At 36.4% G+C, this 17,462-nt stretch overlaps 1 protein-coding gene across 3 annotated transcripts in view; it reads left to right on the forward strand.

Annotated features, from left to right (window-relative positions):
* nf1a (neurofibromin 1a) overlaps window positions 1-17,462 on the forward strand; it is a 405,866-nt gene that overhangs the window by 91,146 nt on the left and 297,258 nt on the right. For all 3 annotated transcript variants that reach the window (XM_039756663.1, XM_039756665.1, XM_039756666.1), the window contains exons 5-7: window positions 5,336-5,442; window positions 14,035-14,102; window positions 14,267-14,342. In XM_039756663.1, the coding sequence (XP_039612597.1) occupies window positions 5,336-5,442; window positions 14,035-14,102; window positions 14,267-14,342 (251 nt within the window). The remainder of the gene's footprint in view (window positions 1-5,335; window positions 5,443-14,034; window positions 14,103-14,266; window positions 14,343-17,462) is intronic.

The following is a 17,462-nucleotide window of genomic DNA, read 5'->3' on the forward strand; positions in this document are numbered from 1 at the left end:
GCGTCTCTCTCTCTTTCTCTTTCTCTCTCCTCTAGAGGGCAATCGTCTCCTATTCTCCGTCTGCATGTCCGCGATATTTTTGGATACGCTTATACAGTGAACTTCTACAGCGAAACAATGAAATCACAAACGCGTAGATCCTCACGCTACGGGAGAACAAGGAACACTGAATGAGCTGATGGGCTGGCAGCGTCAGCTTGGGTGAATCCCCGAGTCGAGGTGGATCGGGAAACGCGTCACGCATAACCACAGCCTGGCTCGTTACGCGAGCCATTGCTCGTATTTAGAAACAAATTTTTCACTCATACTTTCCTCTTTTCTTGAATTTCTCGTATACAGAGGTGATCGTATCTAGAGGTTCCACTGTATATATTTGTGTATATGTGTATATGCATATATATGTATATATGTTGTGGACGCGGCCCGGACACAGTCAGGCAGACATGTTGTTCATCACCACCACACGTTTATTTTACAACTATTTACAGAGTCAAAAGTGCACACAAAAACCCCAACACAGTCCTGGCCACACAATGCCTTCCTCTTCGGGCCGCCTCCACACTCTCTCCTGCCTTGTCCTGCTTCCACCCGACTCCAGCCTCGAATGACGGGAGACGGCCCCTTTTATATCATCCCGGATGAGCTCCAGGTTTGTCCCGGCATTCCTCCCTGGACACGCCCCAGTGTGGCGGAAATGCTTGCTGTTCTCCCGGAAGCTCTCCGGGTGTCCCTTCTCTTCTTACCCCCAGCACTTCCTGGTGTGGCGGAAGTGCTGAGGTCCAGGGTCCCCAAGGCATTGGGTGCGCCCCCTGGCGGTGACCACGGGTCCCTACAGGGTTGGTCTTCCAAGCCCTCTACCCGTGGCCCCAAAAGCAACTAGGAAGGCAGCCCCCACGTGATCCAGGGTGGGCATTGACCCTCTTCCTGTCCCTCATGGCGTCCCGGCCGGGTCGTTGCCCCTGGCATTCCTGACAATGTGTATATATATATGTATATATATGTGTGTATATATATGTGTATATGTATATATATCTATACTAATAAAAGGCAAAGCACTCACTCACTCACTCACCTCAGCTTACTTAAAAAAGTTGGGCAGGTTTAATTTCAATATTCTACGCGTAATGGTCATAACTGAAACCTAGTGTTCTCCATATACTGTAATGGACGTTAGCTCGATGGCCGTGGGGGGCGGAGGTGTGTGTGACATCATCACGCCTCCCATGTAATCACGTGAACTGACTGTGACCGCTGTACGTAGAAAAGAAGGAAGCGCTCCCAAAGAGCGCTGAAGAAAAACGCTGAATACTTTATTCACGAGATACAAGTTTAATGAGAAGACACGAGGTATAAACAAGACTTTGAATCACTATGTAATGGAGTTAAAATTGCTGTAGCGAGAAACTTTTAAGTGCCGGGTCTTAGCTAACATTAAATAAAGCCGTGGACATCGCAAGATCGCACGAGATAGCACAGGCACAGCTCAGAAGCTTCGATACATGTACTCCAATCGGCTCACGTGAACTGACTATGAACAGTACGTACGCAGAGAAAGCAAGACCTCTAAAGAGCGCAGAGACTTTTGATCACATGAACGTGTCGGCAAAAAGTGGCGTTTCCTGCACTTCAAAAATACTACAAAAGTCGGGCAGCCGGCGCATGCGTGTGTGCGTAGCTGTGCCGGCCTTTGAGATGCTGACTGTGCTTCTGCCTTACGTGAAAGTAAACACTTAATTTTTTTCCTCCTTCCCATGAGCTATAGCCCAGTCAACTGTAAACACAGGATCCCATTTCTAGACCGCGACAAACTAATATTAAGGCGCTTCGCACTTTCTTTTACACGTATACGATTATGAGATCGTCAGGTCGGATTATGAAGACACGCACAGGAGTGGAGGACCGACAGTGGCTCTACCTTATATAAAAGAAAAAGGCAACTTTCCTTTCTTTACACTTTTTTTCCTTTTATCCCAAACCAAAGCCTTTCTCTCTTAACACTGCAGAGGACACAAAACTAATTTTCTTTAATTGCTGGTAATGCCGGTAAGGCACATTACCAGAGGCACAAATTTGGACGTTCACACAGAAAATGTAATTCCTATACCACAGCCGTCGTGTAGCGCCTTTCAAAAGGGATCTACTACCGAGTGATGATCCATATACATTTTAGCTGCTGTTAGTACTACTTACCTGTTGTGTTACACAGTCTTTAAAATGTAGTTTACCCGAAACCACTCCAGTAGTGCTCAATGCAGCTTTACTTCTTAAAACGTTAATGTTTTACTGTTTAATAACTTATAGACTACATTTTATTTTTTTTCCCTTGCACTCAGTGACCAAAGCTATATACACACATATTGACACATACATATATATAAACATATATATATCTGTGTGTATGTATGTATGTGTGTATATGTATATATATATGTGTATATGTGTATATACACATATATGTGTATGTGTATATATATGTATATGTATGTGTATATATATGTATATGTATGTATATATATATATGTATATGTATGTATATGTATATATGTATATGTATGTATATATACATACATATATACACTCACACACACGCGCGCGCGCACACACACACACACACTCACACACACATATATAATTTGTGTGTGTGTATATATAATGTAGATAAGTAAGTATATATATATGTGTATATATATTTATATGTGTATATGTAGATATGTATATAGATATGTATATATGTATACATATATGAAGATATGTATGTGTGTGTATATACACAAACCGGATTCCAAAAAAGTTTGGACACTAAACAAATTGTGAATAAAAACTGAATGTAATGATGTGGAGATGGCAAATGTCAATATTTTATTTGTAATAGAACGTAGATGACAGATCAAACGTTTAATCCGAGTAAATGTATCATTTTACAGGAAAAATATGTTGATTCAAAATTTCACGGTGTCAACAAATCCCAAAAAAGTTGGGACAAGTAGCATTAAGAGGCTATAAAAAGTAAATTTGAGCATAACGAAGAGCTGGAAGACCAATTAACACTAATTAGGTCAATTGGCAACATGATTGGGTATAAAAAGAGCTTCTCAGAGTGGCAGTGTCTCTCTGAAGCCAAAATGGGTGGAGGATCACCAATTTCCACAATGTTGTGCAGAAAGATAGTGGAGCAACATCAGAAAGGTGTTACCCAGCAAAAATTGCAAAGACTTTGCATCTATCATCATCAACTGTGCATAACATCATCCGAAGATTCAGAGAATCTGGAACAATCTCTGTGCGTTAGGGTCAAGGCCGTAAAACCATACTGGATGCCCGTGATCTCCGGGCCCTTAAACGACACTGCACCACAAACAGGAATGCTACTGTAAAGGAAATCACAGAATGGGCTCAGGAATACTTCCAGAAACCATTGTCAGTGAACACAATCCACCGTGCCATCCGCTGTTGCCAGCTGAAACTCTACAGTGCAAAGAAGAAGCCATTTCTAAGCAAGATCCAGAAGCTCAGGTGTTTTCACTGGGCCAGGGATCATTTAAAATGGAGTGTGGCAAAATGGAAGACTGTTCTGTGGTCAGACGAGTCAGGATTCGAAGTTCTTTTTGGAAATCTGGGACGCCATGTCATCCGGACCAAAGAGGACAAGGACAACCCAAGTTGTTATCAACGCTCAGTTCAGAAACCTGCATCTCTGATGGTATGGGGTTGCATGAGTGCGTGTGGCATGGGCAGCTTGCATGTCTGGAAAGGCACCATCAATGCAGAAAAATATATTCAGGTTCTAGAACAACATATGCTCCCATCCAGACGTCATCTCTTTCAGGGAAGACCCTGCATTTTTCAACAAGATAATGCCAGACCACATTCTGCATCAATCACAACATCATGGCTGCGTAGGAGAAGGATCCGGTACTGAAATGGCCAGTCTGCAGTCCAGATCTTTCACCTATAGAGAACATTTGGCGCATCATAAAGAGGAAGGTGCGACAAAGAAGGCCCAAGACGATTGAACAGTTAGAGGCCTGTATTAGACAAGAATGGGAGAGCATTCCTATTTCTAAACTTGAAAACTGGTCTCCTCGGTCCCCAGACGCCTGTTGAGTGTTGTAAGAAGAAGGGGAGATGCCACACAGTGGTGAAAATGGCCTTGTCCCAACTTTTTTGGGATTTGTTGACACCATGAAATTCTGAATCAACATATTTTTCCCTTAAAATGATACATTTTCTCAGTTTAAACTTTTGTTCCGTGATTTATGTTGTATTCTGAATAAAATATTAGAAGTTGGCACCTCCACATCATTGCATTCAGTTTTTATTCACGATTTGTATAGTGTCCCAGCTTTTTTGGAATCCGGTTTGTGTGTGTATATATATATATATATATATATATATATATATATATAGACTCAAACTGATTATGACAGCAGCAATCCAACCTGTGAGAAAACACTAAAAAGAAGGCGTGTCAGACGTCGTGGCGCTGCCGCCAAATACACAAAACAATTACTTTGGCAATTATGTTACGTTATTTTTAAAATGTTTCCTTTTCTTTTTCTTCTTTAACACACTACTTCTCCGCTGCGAAGCGCGGGTATTTTGCTAGTGTATATATATATGTGTATATGTATATATGTATGTGTATGTATGTATATAGATGCGTATTTATGTATGTATATGTGTATTTATGTATATGTATGTATATATGTATGTATATGTATGTATGTATATGTATATATGTGTGTGTGTGTATGTACAGTATTTGTTAAACACATTATATCTGAAATAAAATGAAAACACTTTTTGTAATGTACCATAATCCAGATTATAATATGTGAATGTCGGGTTGTATAATAGCTCATCTGAACTTAACACTAGTAGTAACACAACCATGGATTGGGCTTTATTCTTACATCAGAGAAGCACTTAATTTATGACTATTGTTTGTGAAATGGGACATTTGAGGTACATTTTTCAGTGTTCATTCCCACCATTCATTTCTGAAAATGCCTGTTTTGCTACATGGAGCCAGAGCCTAGCCTAGTAGCATAACATATGTTTGAAACAAACCTTGCAATGCAGATGCCTCCTGGTGGTTATGTTGAAACATCCAAAACATTTTCAAATGCATATTAACCAATTACACCTAACACTGCATGGACATCTCTTTGATGTTTTTTTTATTAATTAGGAAATGGCAGCTCACTGTGTGTGTTTTTCTTTTAAAAGAAGAAGGGTTGTTTTGTGCAGTTTATTCTGTACAGTATATCATTACTTGTTTAAATTACATTCTTGTGACTGACTGATGAAAAAATTGCTGTTGAATTTATTTCAGAATGCAGGAGTTGACAATGTGTTCTGAAGATACTGTTGATATCCACGACATTGAACTCATTCAGTACATCAATGTGGACTGTTCAAAACTTAAAAGGATTCTTCAAGGTATATCCATTAATCATCAGCACACTCTGTTACACCTTTATACTTAATTATTTTAGTTTGAAAAATATACATGAGATTTAAATAATCTAAAAATCATGAACATGGTTATTTTTTTGCTTTTCTCTGTTATGTAAATTTTTTTTACCTATGTCAGAAGTGAGAAGTAGTTCATGGACCCTTTCGAATTTTGAAAATTGTATAAATGCCTCCTAAAATGTGATCTGACAAATACATTATATTAATTAATTTAAACAACCTTTTAACAAATAATTACATAAAAAATGGAATATTGTTATATGTTTCTCAATCATGTTTTTGTAAATGCTCTATTGTTTATATTTTTTTCTATTTTTGCTATAATCAGTAATAGGTTGTAGGATTTAAAGTTTGCTGTTTCACAGGAATATGGTTCTGCAGCATTCCCTTTTTAAAGAAGGAACTGTGCAACTGATAAAGTAATATATATTTTTATACTGGAGTGTAGAGGATGGCACTATCAAATAGTCAGTCCGGATGTATTCTGTGATTCAAAAGAGCTTTAGACAGAGGGTCATGTGGCTGATGTCATGTGGCACAGTTTCTTGGAAATAATTTGTTGGACATTGTCCCCTATCTAGAATGGGCATCCAAGAGGTCATTTCTGTGATCTGCCCCTCTAAATGTAAAGGAAGGCTGAGGGGGTGCAGGGATATCAAGGCTCATTTAAAGGTGCTTTATTTTGTTATTCCTGATGCAAGTATGTAGACACCCCTGACTTTGGGAATCAATTCTGTCTCTCATTTAAAAGTGAAAACTGCCTTCTTCCCAGAGTAACTTTGAAAGTGAAGTTAGGAGAAAAGGTTTGGTAAAGTGAAACTAGGTTTAGCAGAGAGAGAGACATAATCATATGACGTGAAAAAGGGGCTTGATATATATTTATGGGTATTTTCTGTGAATTGAACAGGAGAGACAGAAGGGCTTTCTTTATACTTTGCATTAATTTTCAAATTTTGTTTTTCTTTCTCCACAGTTATAAAATACACACATACACAAGTACATTTGGAGAATACAAATACAAAACGTAATAGTTTTGCTCTAAAATGTGCTACATTTTTATTTTACATCCCTAGACATCTTACATTGTTTAAAGTTAAGTTTATTTGGTTATTTAAATAATAATCATTGAAGAAATTTTATTTAGAGGTTTAGAAGAGAGCAGGCTTATTGACATTTTCCAAAATAGCATCAAATCAGATTTCTAAAGTTATTTAAGTGCTCATATGTACTACACTCCATAGTATCATATTTGTTGTGTCTGTGGTCCTATGTGTTCATGTAGTCTTTTTGATGAACTAATTTTAGTATAGGAGATCTACCATGCTGTTTGCCTTCATAATTCAATCATGTAACCTCTTAAACTTTATTAGGTTGATCTGAAGACTCTTTCAAACTTTCTCATAGTTCATCACTCTTAGTCCCAGAATCATTTGCATTTCTCTAGTCTTTCTCCAGCACTGCTTTAACTTTTTTGTGTTAAGTAAACCAAAAGTGCACGAAAGCCAGATAAGGTTTTGCAAGGGGCATTAGTTATATATTGCAAGTTAAAGGATATAAGGGTGTACTCACAATTGCAAATTGGTTCAGTGTCTGAGCACGTGTTTTCGCATGTGACCCCCACAAAGTCTAGTTCAGTTGATTTTTGTGATTGCTCCCTGCCAGGCCAACTATACCAAACCTTGGCCTGCTTGGAAGAGGTGGTCCTGAGCACCATTCAGTAGAATTCAGAAAGAGTGTGAGAACTAAACCTGCCCGTGCATGGAAAACAGATATTAGAACATCAGAACACTCTAGATGAGAACAGGCCATTCAGCCCAACAAAGCTCGCCAGTCCTATCCACTTATTTCCTCCAAGAAAACATGTTGAGTTTTGAAAGTCCCTAACGTCTTACTCTCTACCACACTACTTGGTAGGTTATTCCAAGTGTCTATCGTTCTTTGTGTAAAGAAAAACTTCCTAATGTTTGTGCGAAATTTACCCTTAACAAGTTTCCAACTGTGTCCCCATGTTCTTGATGAACTCATTTTAAAATACAAGTCTCGATCCACTAATTTTAAACACTTCAATCAATGTCACCTCTTAATCTTTTTTTGCTTAAACTGCAAAGGCTCAGCTCTTTTAATCTTTCCTCATAATTCAACCCCTGTAGCCCTGGAATCAGCCTAGTTGTTCTTCTTTGGACCTTTTCTAGCGCTGCTATGTCCTTTTTGTAGCCTGGCGACCAAAACTGCACACAGTACTCAAGATGAGGCCTCGCCAGTGCATTATAAAGGTTGAGCAGAACCTCCTTGGACTTGTACTCAGCACATCGTGCTATATATCCTAACATTCTGTTAGCCTTTTTAATGGCTTCTGAACACTGTCGGGAAGTCGATACCTTAGAGTTCACTATGACTCCTAAATCCTTCTCATAGGGTGTACTCTCGATTTTCCAACTGCCCATTGTGTATTCAAACCTAATATTTTTACTTCCTATGTATAATACTTTACATTTACTGACATTAAATTTCATCTGCCACAAATCTGCCCAAGCCTGTATGCTATCCAAGTCCTTCTGTAATGATATAACGGATACCAAATTATCTGCTAATCCACCTATCTTGGTATCATCTGCAAACTTAACCAGCTTGTTACTTATATTCCTCTCTAAATCATTTATATATATATTAAAAATATATAAAAAGCATATATATATATATATATATATATATATACAGTGGTGTGAAAACTATTTGCCCCTTCCTGATTTCTTATTCTTTTGCATGTTTGTCACACAAAATGTTTCTGATCATCAAACACATTTAACCATTAGTCAAATATAACACAAGTAAACACAAGATGCAGTTTTAAATGATGTTTTTTATTATTTAGGAGAAAAAATCCAAACCTACATGGCCCTGTGTGAAAAGTAATTGCCCCTTGTTAAAAATAACCTAACTGTGGTGTATCACACCTGAGTTCAATTTCCGTAGCCACCCCCAGGCCTGATTACTGCCACACCTGTTTCAATCAAGATATCACTTAAATAGGAGCTGCCTGACACAGAGAAGTAGACCAAAAGCACCTCAAAAGCTAGACATCATGCCAAGATCCAAAGAAATTCAGGAACAAATGAGAACAGAAGTAATTGAGATCTATCAGTCTGGTAAAGGTTATAAAGCCATTTCTAAAGCTTTGTGACTCCAGCGAACCACAGTGAGAGCCATTATCCACAAATGGCAAAAACATGGAACAGTGGTGAACCTTCCCAGGAGTGGCCGGCCACCAAAATTACCCCAAGAGCGCAGAGACGACTCATCCGAGAGGTCACAAAGACCCCAGGACAACGTCTAAAGAACTGCAGGCCTCACTTGCCTCAATTAAGGTCAGTGTTCACGACTCCACCATAAGAAAGATACTGGGCAAAAACGGCCTGCATGGCAGATTTCCAAGACGCAAACCACTGTTAAGCAAAAGAACATTAGGGCTCGTCTCAATTTTGCTAAGAAACATCTCAATGATTGCCAAGACTTTTGGGAAAATACCTTGTGGACTGATGAGACAAAAGTTGAACTTTTTGGAAGGCAAATGTCCCGTTAAATCTGGCGTAAAAGGAACACAGCATTTCAGAAAAAGAACATCATACCAAAAGTAAAATATGGTGGTGGTAGTGTGATGGTCTGGGGTTGTTTTGCTGCTTCAGGACCTGGAAGGCTTGCTGTGATAGATGGAACCATGAATTCTACTGTCTACCAAAAATCCTGAAGGAGAATGTCCGCCATCTGTTCGTCAACTCAAGCTGAAGCGATCTTGGGTGCTGCAACAGGACAATGACCCAAAACACACCAGCAAATCCACCTCTAAATGGCTGAAGAAAAACAAAATGAAGACTTTGGAGTGGCCTAGTCAAAGTCCTGACCTGAATCCAATTGAGATGCTATGGCATGACCTTAAAAGGCGGTTCATGCTAGAAAACCCTCAAATAAAGCTGAATTACAACAATTCTGCAAAGATGAGTGGGCCAAAATTCCTCCAGAGTGCCGTAAAAGACACATTGCAAGTTATCGCAAACGCTTGATTGCAGTTATTGCTACTAAGGGTGGCCCAACCAGTTATTAGGTTCAGGGGGCAATTACTTTTTCACACAGGGCCATGTAGGTTTGGATTTTTTCTCCCTAAATAATAAAACCCTCATTTAAAACTGCATTTTGTGTTTACTTGTGTTATATTTGACTAATGGTTAAATGTGTTTGATGATCAGAAACATTTTGTGTGACAAACATGCAAAAGAATAAGAAATTGGGAAGGGGGCAAATAGTTTTTCACACCACTGTGTATATATATATATATATATATATATATATATATATATATATATATATATATATATATAAAAACATGATTTAATGATGTGACAAGTCATATAGTGCAATTCTCATTTCATTCAAATCTTTTGAGTTAAAAGCGGGTTTTTATTCCCCCGTTACTCATGAACATGAATTGTAGTTTGGAAGTAAAGCTGCAAATTTTCCCTTAAAATCAATTGTTATCATAAAAATTATCTCGTACGTACAGCATGATGAACAGCAAAATGCTGCGCTACACACTTAATAAATCTGGAAGAGTGTAGAGCATTATCCTGCCCTACACGACTCTAGAATAACCATAAAATAATTGAAATCATTTTGACATACATGCTGTCACTGATCAGATCTTGTTTTGGCTTTACACAAAGTCGCATGGTCATGATGAAAGCGTGCTCAGGCCCAGAACGTTAAGTGCAGTGTGAATGTAGGCTAGCGGGGGGAATACGGAGGGAGGGACAGTCATGCTTGGGCAAGGTACAGAACAAACGTGCCTAGTGTAAGTACCCCCTAATTGTCTGCATCAGTTACTCGTAGCAGTTAGTTTTGACCTTCAAATAAGCCACAATAATATTTGAATACAATACACTTAAATATGCAGAAACAATTGTATTACTCGTTTTTGTACTTAATACATCATTTAAACATTCATAGTGTAGGTTGAAAAAAGTATGTGAACCTCAAGGCTAATGACCACAAATGCTAATTGTAATCAGGTGTTCAGTCAGATGAGATTTGTGGTATGGTTTGGATATACCTTGCCCAATAATAAGGCACTCGTTTGTTTGCTGGCAGAGGTTTCTGTCCTCAACAATGGAAAAATCATGTAAGCAAGAACCATGCCCTGAACAATGGAAAAAAGTCTCAACTGGCATAAGCCGCCTTAATTTGGGGTGTTCATTAGCTGTGGAGTCAGCAGATAAATTCTTCGACTCCTTAGTTTTCGATACTTCTGACTCTGACTCCTCTGTATTTAATATGCAAATGTATTTTCCATGTTGATTGAAGGAAGGCAACATACATGTCATTTAACCACAGAACTACTGGCTAGGAAGCTGACTCTCTACAATATTGGCCAGTTAAACAAACGACAAAAATATGAAAACAATAAGGTTTTATTTATTGTTTTTATCACGTGGCTATAAAGTAGTAGCATGCATAAAAATCATGAACAGGAATTTTACCAGTTCATAAAATACAAACCACATTCTTGGTAGTTTTAAAACAAAAACAAAGATTAACTACATGAACTAAAAACAAAAAAAAGCTGTAAAACCTAAAACAGTTTATACATTAAACTTGGAATATAGTTGTAGAGTAGAATAGCTGTAAAATGCAATCCAAAATTAACTCAATGCATTGTTCTAAGAAACAGAATTGCTTCTGCCAGATCCTCTTTAATAGAAGCTCTTAAATCTGAATTGATTATTTTTAAAGCTGAAAATAGTCTTTCAACACTGACTTGGGTGGGTGGCATTGCTGTTACAGTTCTTGCCACATCACTAAAAATCTCTGGATCAACAAGGATGGCTTCTTCTACAGTCAGTTTCGATGACTGATCATACTTTTCAGCTTATTTTAATTCTTTAAAAAAACTCCGGCTGGAATCTATTTATTTGGACATTTACTGGTCGTTTATCTTTCATGCACAGGCGACATCGCTTTGCTTTTGAAACTTCCATTTTGTTCAAGTAGGAATCAAAGTCTAATTCTTCATTGTTAGAGGATGATCCTGAGTTACCAGTGTTTATAGCTTAATCCAGAGGTGGTGTTTCATGTAGTAATTATCCCTTCATGCGAACTGCTACATCATCTTTTTTCCATTAGCAATCTGGTCACTGCTCAACAAAATTCGGCTCGTTGGATCAACATAAATAGCAGCTAACAAGATTTGATTATTCAGTAAGAGACTCTCTTTTCTTCATTGAAGATATGATGCCATCAGCTATTACCCTTCCACTTTTGTTCAAGCAATATATCAAGCTCTTCCATTCCAAGAAAAATTTACCGGGTGTTAAATCTTCATATTGCAACCTCTTGGTGACAGTAAAGGGGTACGAAAGTAGACTTTCCAGTTCTTTTACTTGTGCCCAATGGCTTTCAGTTAATAAAACATTTTCATTGTCCAGTTCTTCAAGAAAGTCTTAGTTCAAGCAAACGTTTTACCATCAAATAAGTATTTCCCCCAGCGTGTTGTTTGATCCAAAATGGCTCCTTTTCCTGCATGTCTTTTCAAAATGACATCTGTTTTAGGGGCCCTGGCTGCAGCAGTTACTTGCCTCAATTTGCCAATTAGAGTAACTGCATGACAATCTTTCTGTCCATCTCTTATTACAAGTTGCAGAGTATGAACAGCACAAAGCATATGTTGAAAATTAGTAAGGTTAGATGCTTCTTCAGCAATGCTATCCAAAATTTCACTGTTCTCTTCGGTTTCACTTTCTCTAATACTTACAGAACGGTCTTCCTCTGATGTCTGTTTGTCACTTTCTTTATCTACTTTATTACTTTTCTCAATTGTGCTTAACATATTAGAAAGATTATCTGTCACAATACATAGAATCTGTTCCTTTTTAATTTCAAAATCTTCTAGAACAGGTGGTGTGCAAAGTTATGCTAAAGTTCAGCCCTGGGTGGGAGCATACTGTATATGGAGAGTGCAGATAGAACCCCTTAACACACATAAGGCCATATTACACACCTACACCTACATCATTACACTTGTTTATACTCAAATGAATTTGTTAAACACATTATATATGAAATAAAATAACACTTTTTGTAATGTACCATAATCAAGATTACAATATGTGAATCTCTTGTTGTATAATAGCTCAGCTGAACTTCATACTAGTAGTAAAACAGCTATGTATTGGGCTTTATTCTTACATCAGAGAAGTACTTAATTATGACTATTGTTTGTAAAATGGGACACATTTTTGCCGATTCCAGGTACCTAAAATTGTCTCCGATTCCACAGCCCTAGTACTTACTGTAACACTGTGATCACTATGAGTGTGTAGTAGACACTTGTGGCTTTCAGACAAAGTATTTTTTGTGTCAGCATGTGGCGTAGTTCGACAGTATGTTGCTGTGAAAGGTGTTTTAAAATATCTTTTGAACCCTTGTCAGCCAGGTACAGGTGGTGCGTGTCTGTGTGCTCTTAAGCAAGTACTGCTGTTGTCAATGGCGTTTTATTATTATTGAGGATTAATAGAATGGTCTAAAATTCTGTTGTGCAAGTGTGTGTAGAAAACATTTAATGGAGGTAACTGTCAGTTACTATGTACAAGGGTTCACACATTTTTCTGTGTGGTTAGTAAATGTGCACACTTTTTTGTGTTATTTGTGTATACTTGTCTATTACTGTGAATTGTGTGAAGATCCGATTGCTTTTTTTAGCAATTGCAATTTAAATGTAATTTAATTTAGTAAATTAGTAAACTGCTAAAGGAGGTTCTGTGACTTGCTATATATAAGAGTTCATACATTTTTCTGTGTGGTTAGTAAATGGGTACACTTGGTTTTGTGTTATTTGTGTATACTTGTCTATTTTTATGAATCGTTTGAAGATTAGGCTGCTTTTTATAGTAATTGCAGAAATTCAAGTAATTCCAAAGACTTCCAGAAACTTTTTCTTGTAGGCCTCCTTTTCTTGCACTTCACACATTTTGTATTAAAACCTCATATCCTGTTAGCCTTCTTAATCACTTCTGTATAATCTCCATATATAGTGAAGAGTCCACTATAAGGTCCTTCTCATAAAGTTTACTTTAAAGCTTAAAACCACTCATTGTGTATTCAGATCTCACATTTATACTTCTTAAGTGAAATATCTTACATTTCCTTTCATTAAATTTCATCTCCCACAATTTACCTATGATGCCTGAGTTCTCATATGCATGTACAATACATTAGTTGATTTAGTATTAGCTGGTATTCAGTATTTTGAATACTTGATTATTATTTGCTATTGCTATTTAACTCACTAATAAATAGCAGAAGAATTAGCTAATACATGGACACTTGGGAATTCTGAGAAGGGATCTGTGCTGAAAAAATAAATGCTGTTGCTTGCTATGTTGCACTAGTTACGTTAAGCGTTAGAGTTCAACCTGAATAGCAATATTTCCTGTGTGAATCATGAGTTTTTCTTTAATGCAGTAAAATAAGTTATATTTGATCTTGATTTATTCTCTTTCTATTCCATAGACACAGCACTGAAATTCAAAGCACTGAAAAAGACTGTTCAGCTTAATCTCATCAACAGTCTTGAAAAGGTTTGTAAACAGAATGAGCTTGACTTAAAATATATAGCACAGAACTATTACACACAAATGTAAAGTTATAAGAATTATTTAGTGAAATATGATCAAGCATATATTCTGTGTATATAATTGTGTTCTCTGGTTATGTATTTATTTTGGATATTTATATCTTTTAGGCTTTTTGGAACTGGGTTGAAAACTATCCAGATGAATTTACTATGTTGTATCAAAGACCACAGAGTGACATGGCAGGTAAACAGTTTCAGTGATAAATGTGAATATAATGACAAAGAATTAGATTTTTATTTATTGACAAAATTAATTGTATGTATATTTTTTTAGATCAGCTGTCTGCTTTACTTGTTAAATTCTCCCTGTTTACATCACAGTCCTTGAACCTCAAAAACTGTGTTCTACTGGACAGATGGTCCATTATCTAGAAAACCATAGGATTGTCCACCTACATATCCCCAAACTTACACCTTATCAGTAGTTTAGACAATGGAGAAATCAAACAATATAATCCTCACAGTGCTGCTATCTTTGTCCAATTGGAAATGGGGGCAGATAGAAAACTGCATGTTCTACTCCAGTCTTTATCTGATAGGCAACCTGCTTTGAGTTTAAGTGGTCTTCCACAAGAGGACTCATATAAGCCAGGCCCAACCTCTCGAAGGTATGTGTGATATGGGAGGTAAGGAAAACTGGTCTGTAGTCATTAAATGACGACATGCCTGCCTTTTTTGAAACTTAAGCAGTACAAATAAAATTCCCTCTATGTTGTTTCTAAAGGTTAAAAACAGTATGTCTGTATTTTTTCTAATGTTGTATGTATGTGTGTTGTATGTGTGCTTACGCTTGGCTGAATTCAACTGCAGTTTTAAGTTTACAAGTCTTAGAGCTTTCCAGTAACAAACCTGATTTCTGGCCTTTGTCATTTATAGATTTATATGCATATTCACTGCCCATTATGCCATTTAATTGAAGCAGCAGCAGTCTCATAATAAAACAAAGTGTGGGTTTGTTTTTGGTATTAAATGACCCTTTCCCTGAAGTTTAGTTCAGCATTGTATGCTTTAATAATTTACTGTGCAGCATAAGTGAAAAATGGTACTGTTTTAGCGTGACATACTGTAGATCAAATGGACAGTGCTACTATTCAAGACACTATACCTGCTGCATCTATTCCAGACTGTGTATGCAACCAAAAGAATATCCACTGCTATCTTTATTGCAGAGCATGACCTGATGTTTACGATAATTGAGCCAACTCATTGACTTGTGTAAAAAGATGTCAAGGGATCAAAATATGCTTTCAGTTTTTAACACACAACTCAGTTATTTAATTACAGATGCTATTTCCCCATAGTATAGATATTATGTAGTGGACAAACGTCATTTTTTGTTGTTGCACTCTTGTTTGGTTGTTTTCATTGATGTAGAATGTGTGCATGCCTTAACATTCAGGTGTGTTTGAGATTTATAGAATCTATAGAAGTGCATTTTTAACAAGACAAGATGAGACAAGAGATCTCATTTTTCTTCATGAAATATTTTTATGTCAATCAGTCACATTCAGAAATAACAGAATATAACTGCTTGCTGTAGAGTTCACAAAAATGGTGTTGGTGTTTTATTGTGCAATATCTTGTAATTAAAAACTAGGCTCAAAAAGGCTTGTGGTAGCTGGATTGCTTTCTTAGACCTCAGATTCCATTTCAAGCTATCTGTTGTTTTCAGTTGTTGGTAGTGGCTGGTCTGACTATGACTAATTGTAATTCAAATTTCTTAAAAGAAGAGCACAATAGAGATTTAAAATCTATGTTAAAAATCTACCTGGTTGTGTATCTATAACTTGTATTAGAAATCTAGAACACCTATTAGATGTGTGAAAGTGGAAAATGTACATTAAATTAATCTATAAGTGATGTTGCACATAATGATTCTCTGTTTTAACTGTGAAAGGTGTTTTTTGTTTTTTTTTTAATTCACCAATGCTTTTTAAATGAGTTTTTGAAATTTCTTAAAAGTGTGCTGCATGCTCTTTTCAAGATATATTAATGAATATTTAACTTTCCCAAAAAAATTCCTTGAAGAATAAGTTTATGAAATGTTGATGCAATCTATCCATTTGCAGCATAATACAGTAGGTGCTTTAACACTGTATACAAAAATAAGTAAAAACAATTAAGCACTTTAAAGTTATTCATTGTTTACAATTTATTTAACTTGAAACATTTTCAGTTTTTAACTTAATTTCACTAGTTAAATATTAGTTTGCTATTGCATGGGGAAGCATTTAAAATTGATGTATTGAATATACTCATTACGTGTGCTCACCAATATGAAATAAGTAACTAAATGAAGCAATTGAGGTGTGTTATTGCTTACAATGTTTATGTAATGGAGAAGTTTTGCAGAAATGTATTTTCATTTTTTTTTTTATTATGATAGTTTTTCTAATAACCCCTGGTTTTAGCATTTTTTTTTTCTACTTTGACCCTTGTGTGTATACTTGTACATGCATCACTGATTTTGGAATTATTTTGATTAAACATAATCCATAAGGGTGGTAATTTCTGGAGATGCCACAATATGGTGGTGTCACGATAGGATAAAATTGTGATTTTTTCCACCTTTTCTCAATACTGTGTAGTTAAGTTTTGTAATTCAATTCTGCAGTATGCTGGATTTTGTAGAAATGTCATTATTACTGTCAGAAATGTGTCAATCTGTTACACTGTATAAGGAAAGCTACTGATTGAGTTAATCTCATGTAAATCCAATTACACAATTTAAAAAATTGTGCAGTCTCCAGAAAAATACTGGGAGTAATTATTTACTGGACACAATGCATACATGCATACTTAGAGAGACAAGCCCTTAAATTTGCATAGAGAGAAAATTCAGTAGTGGATTTTGGACTTCTAAGTTTCAACCATTTTACATGTTTTTTCCATCTCACTGTATCAGTGTGTATATGTGTTTTAGGATATAAACCATTAAGCTGTGAAAATAATAACATAAAAATCACTCAATCCGAATGAATCTTGATAAGTTATTAACATTCTAAAATGCTGAGAACCTGATAATATTGAGCACTATTGTTCAAACTGTTTTTTCCTTACAGAGGTAATGATTTTTTAAAACTTTTTGCACCATCTGCAATACTGTTAGGGTGAGTTTACATTTCTTCAACAACATATAACTCTTGCCACTCTTGTTTTACATAATAAATTAATGATCTTCAAAGTTTTAGCATTAAAGTCACAGCCTACTGTGTAAAGAAAGACATGATGAACACATTTTTATTTTTTTTATCTATAAAGTAATAGGGTTGTACACATTGGTAAACACTTGCTACATTGGAGA

Source organism: Polypterus senegalus, chromosome 6 (genome assembly GCF_016835505.1).
Source record: "Polypterus senegalus isolate Bchr_013 chromosome 6, ASM1683550v1, whole genome shotgun sequence".
Classification (NCBI taxonomy): Eukaryota; Metazoa; Chordata; class Cladistia; order Polypteriformes; family Polypteridae; genus Polypterus; species Polypterus senegalus.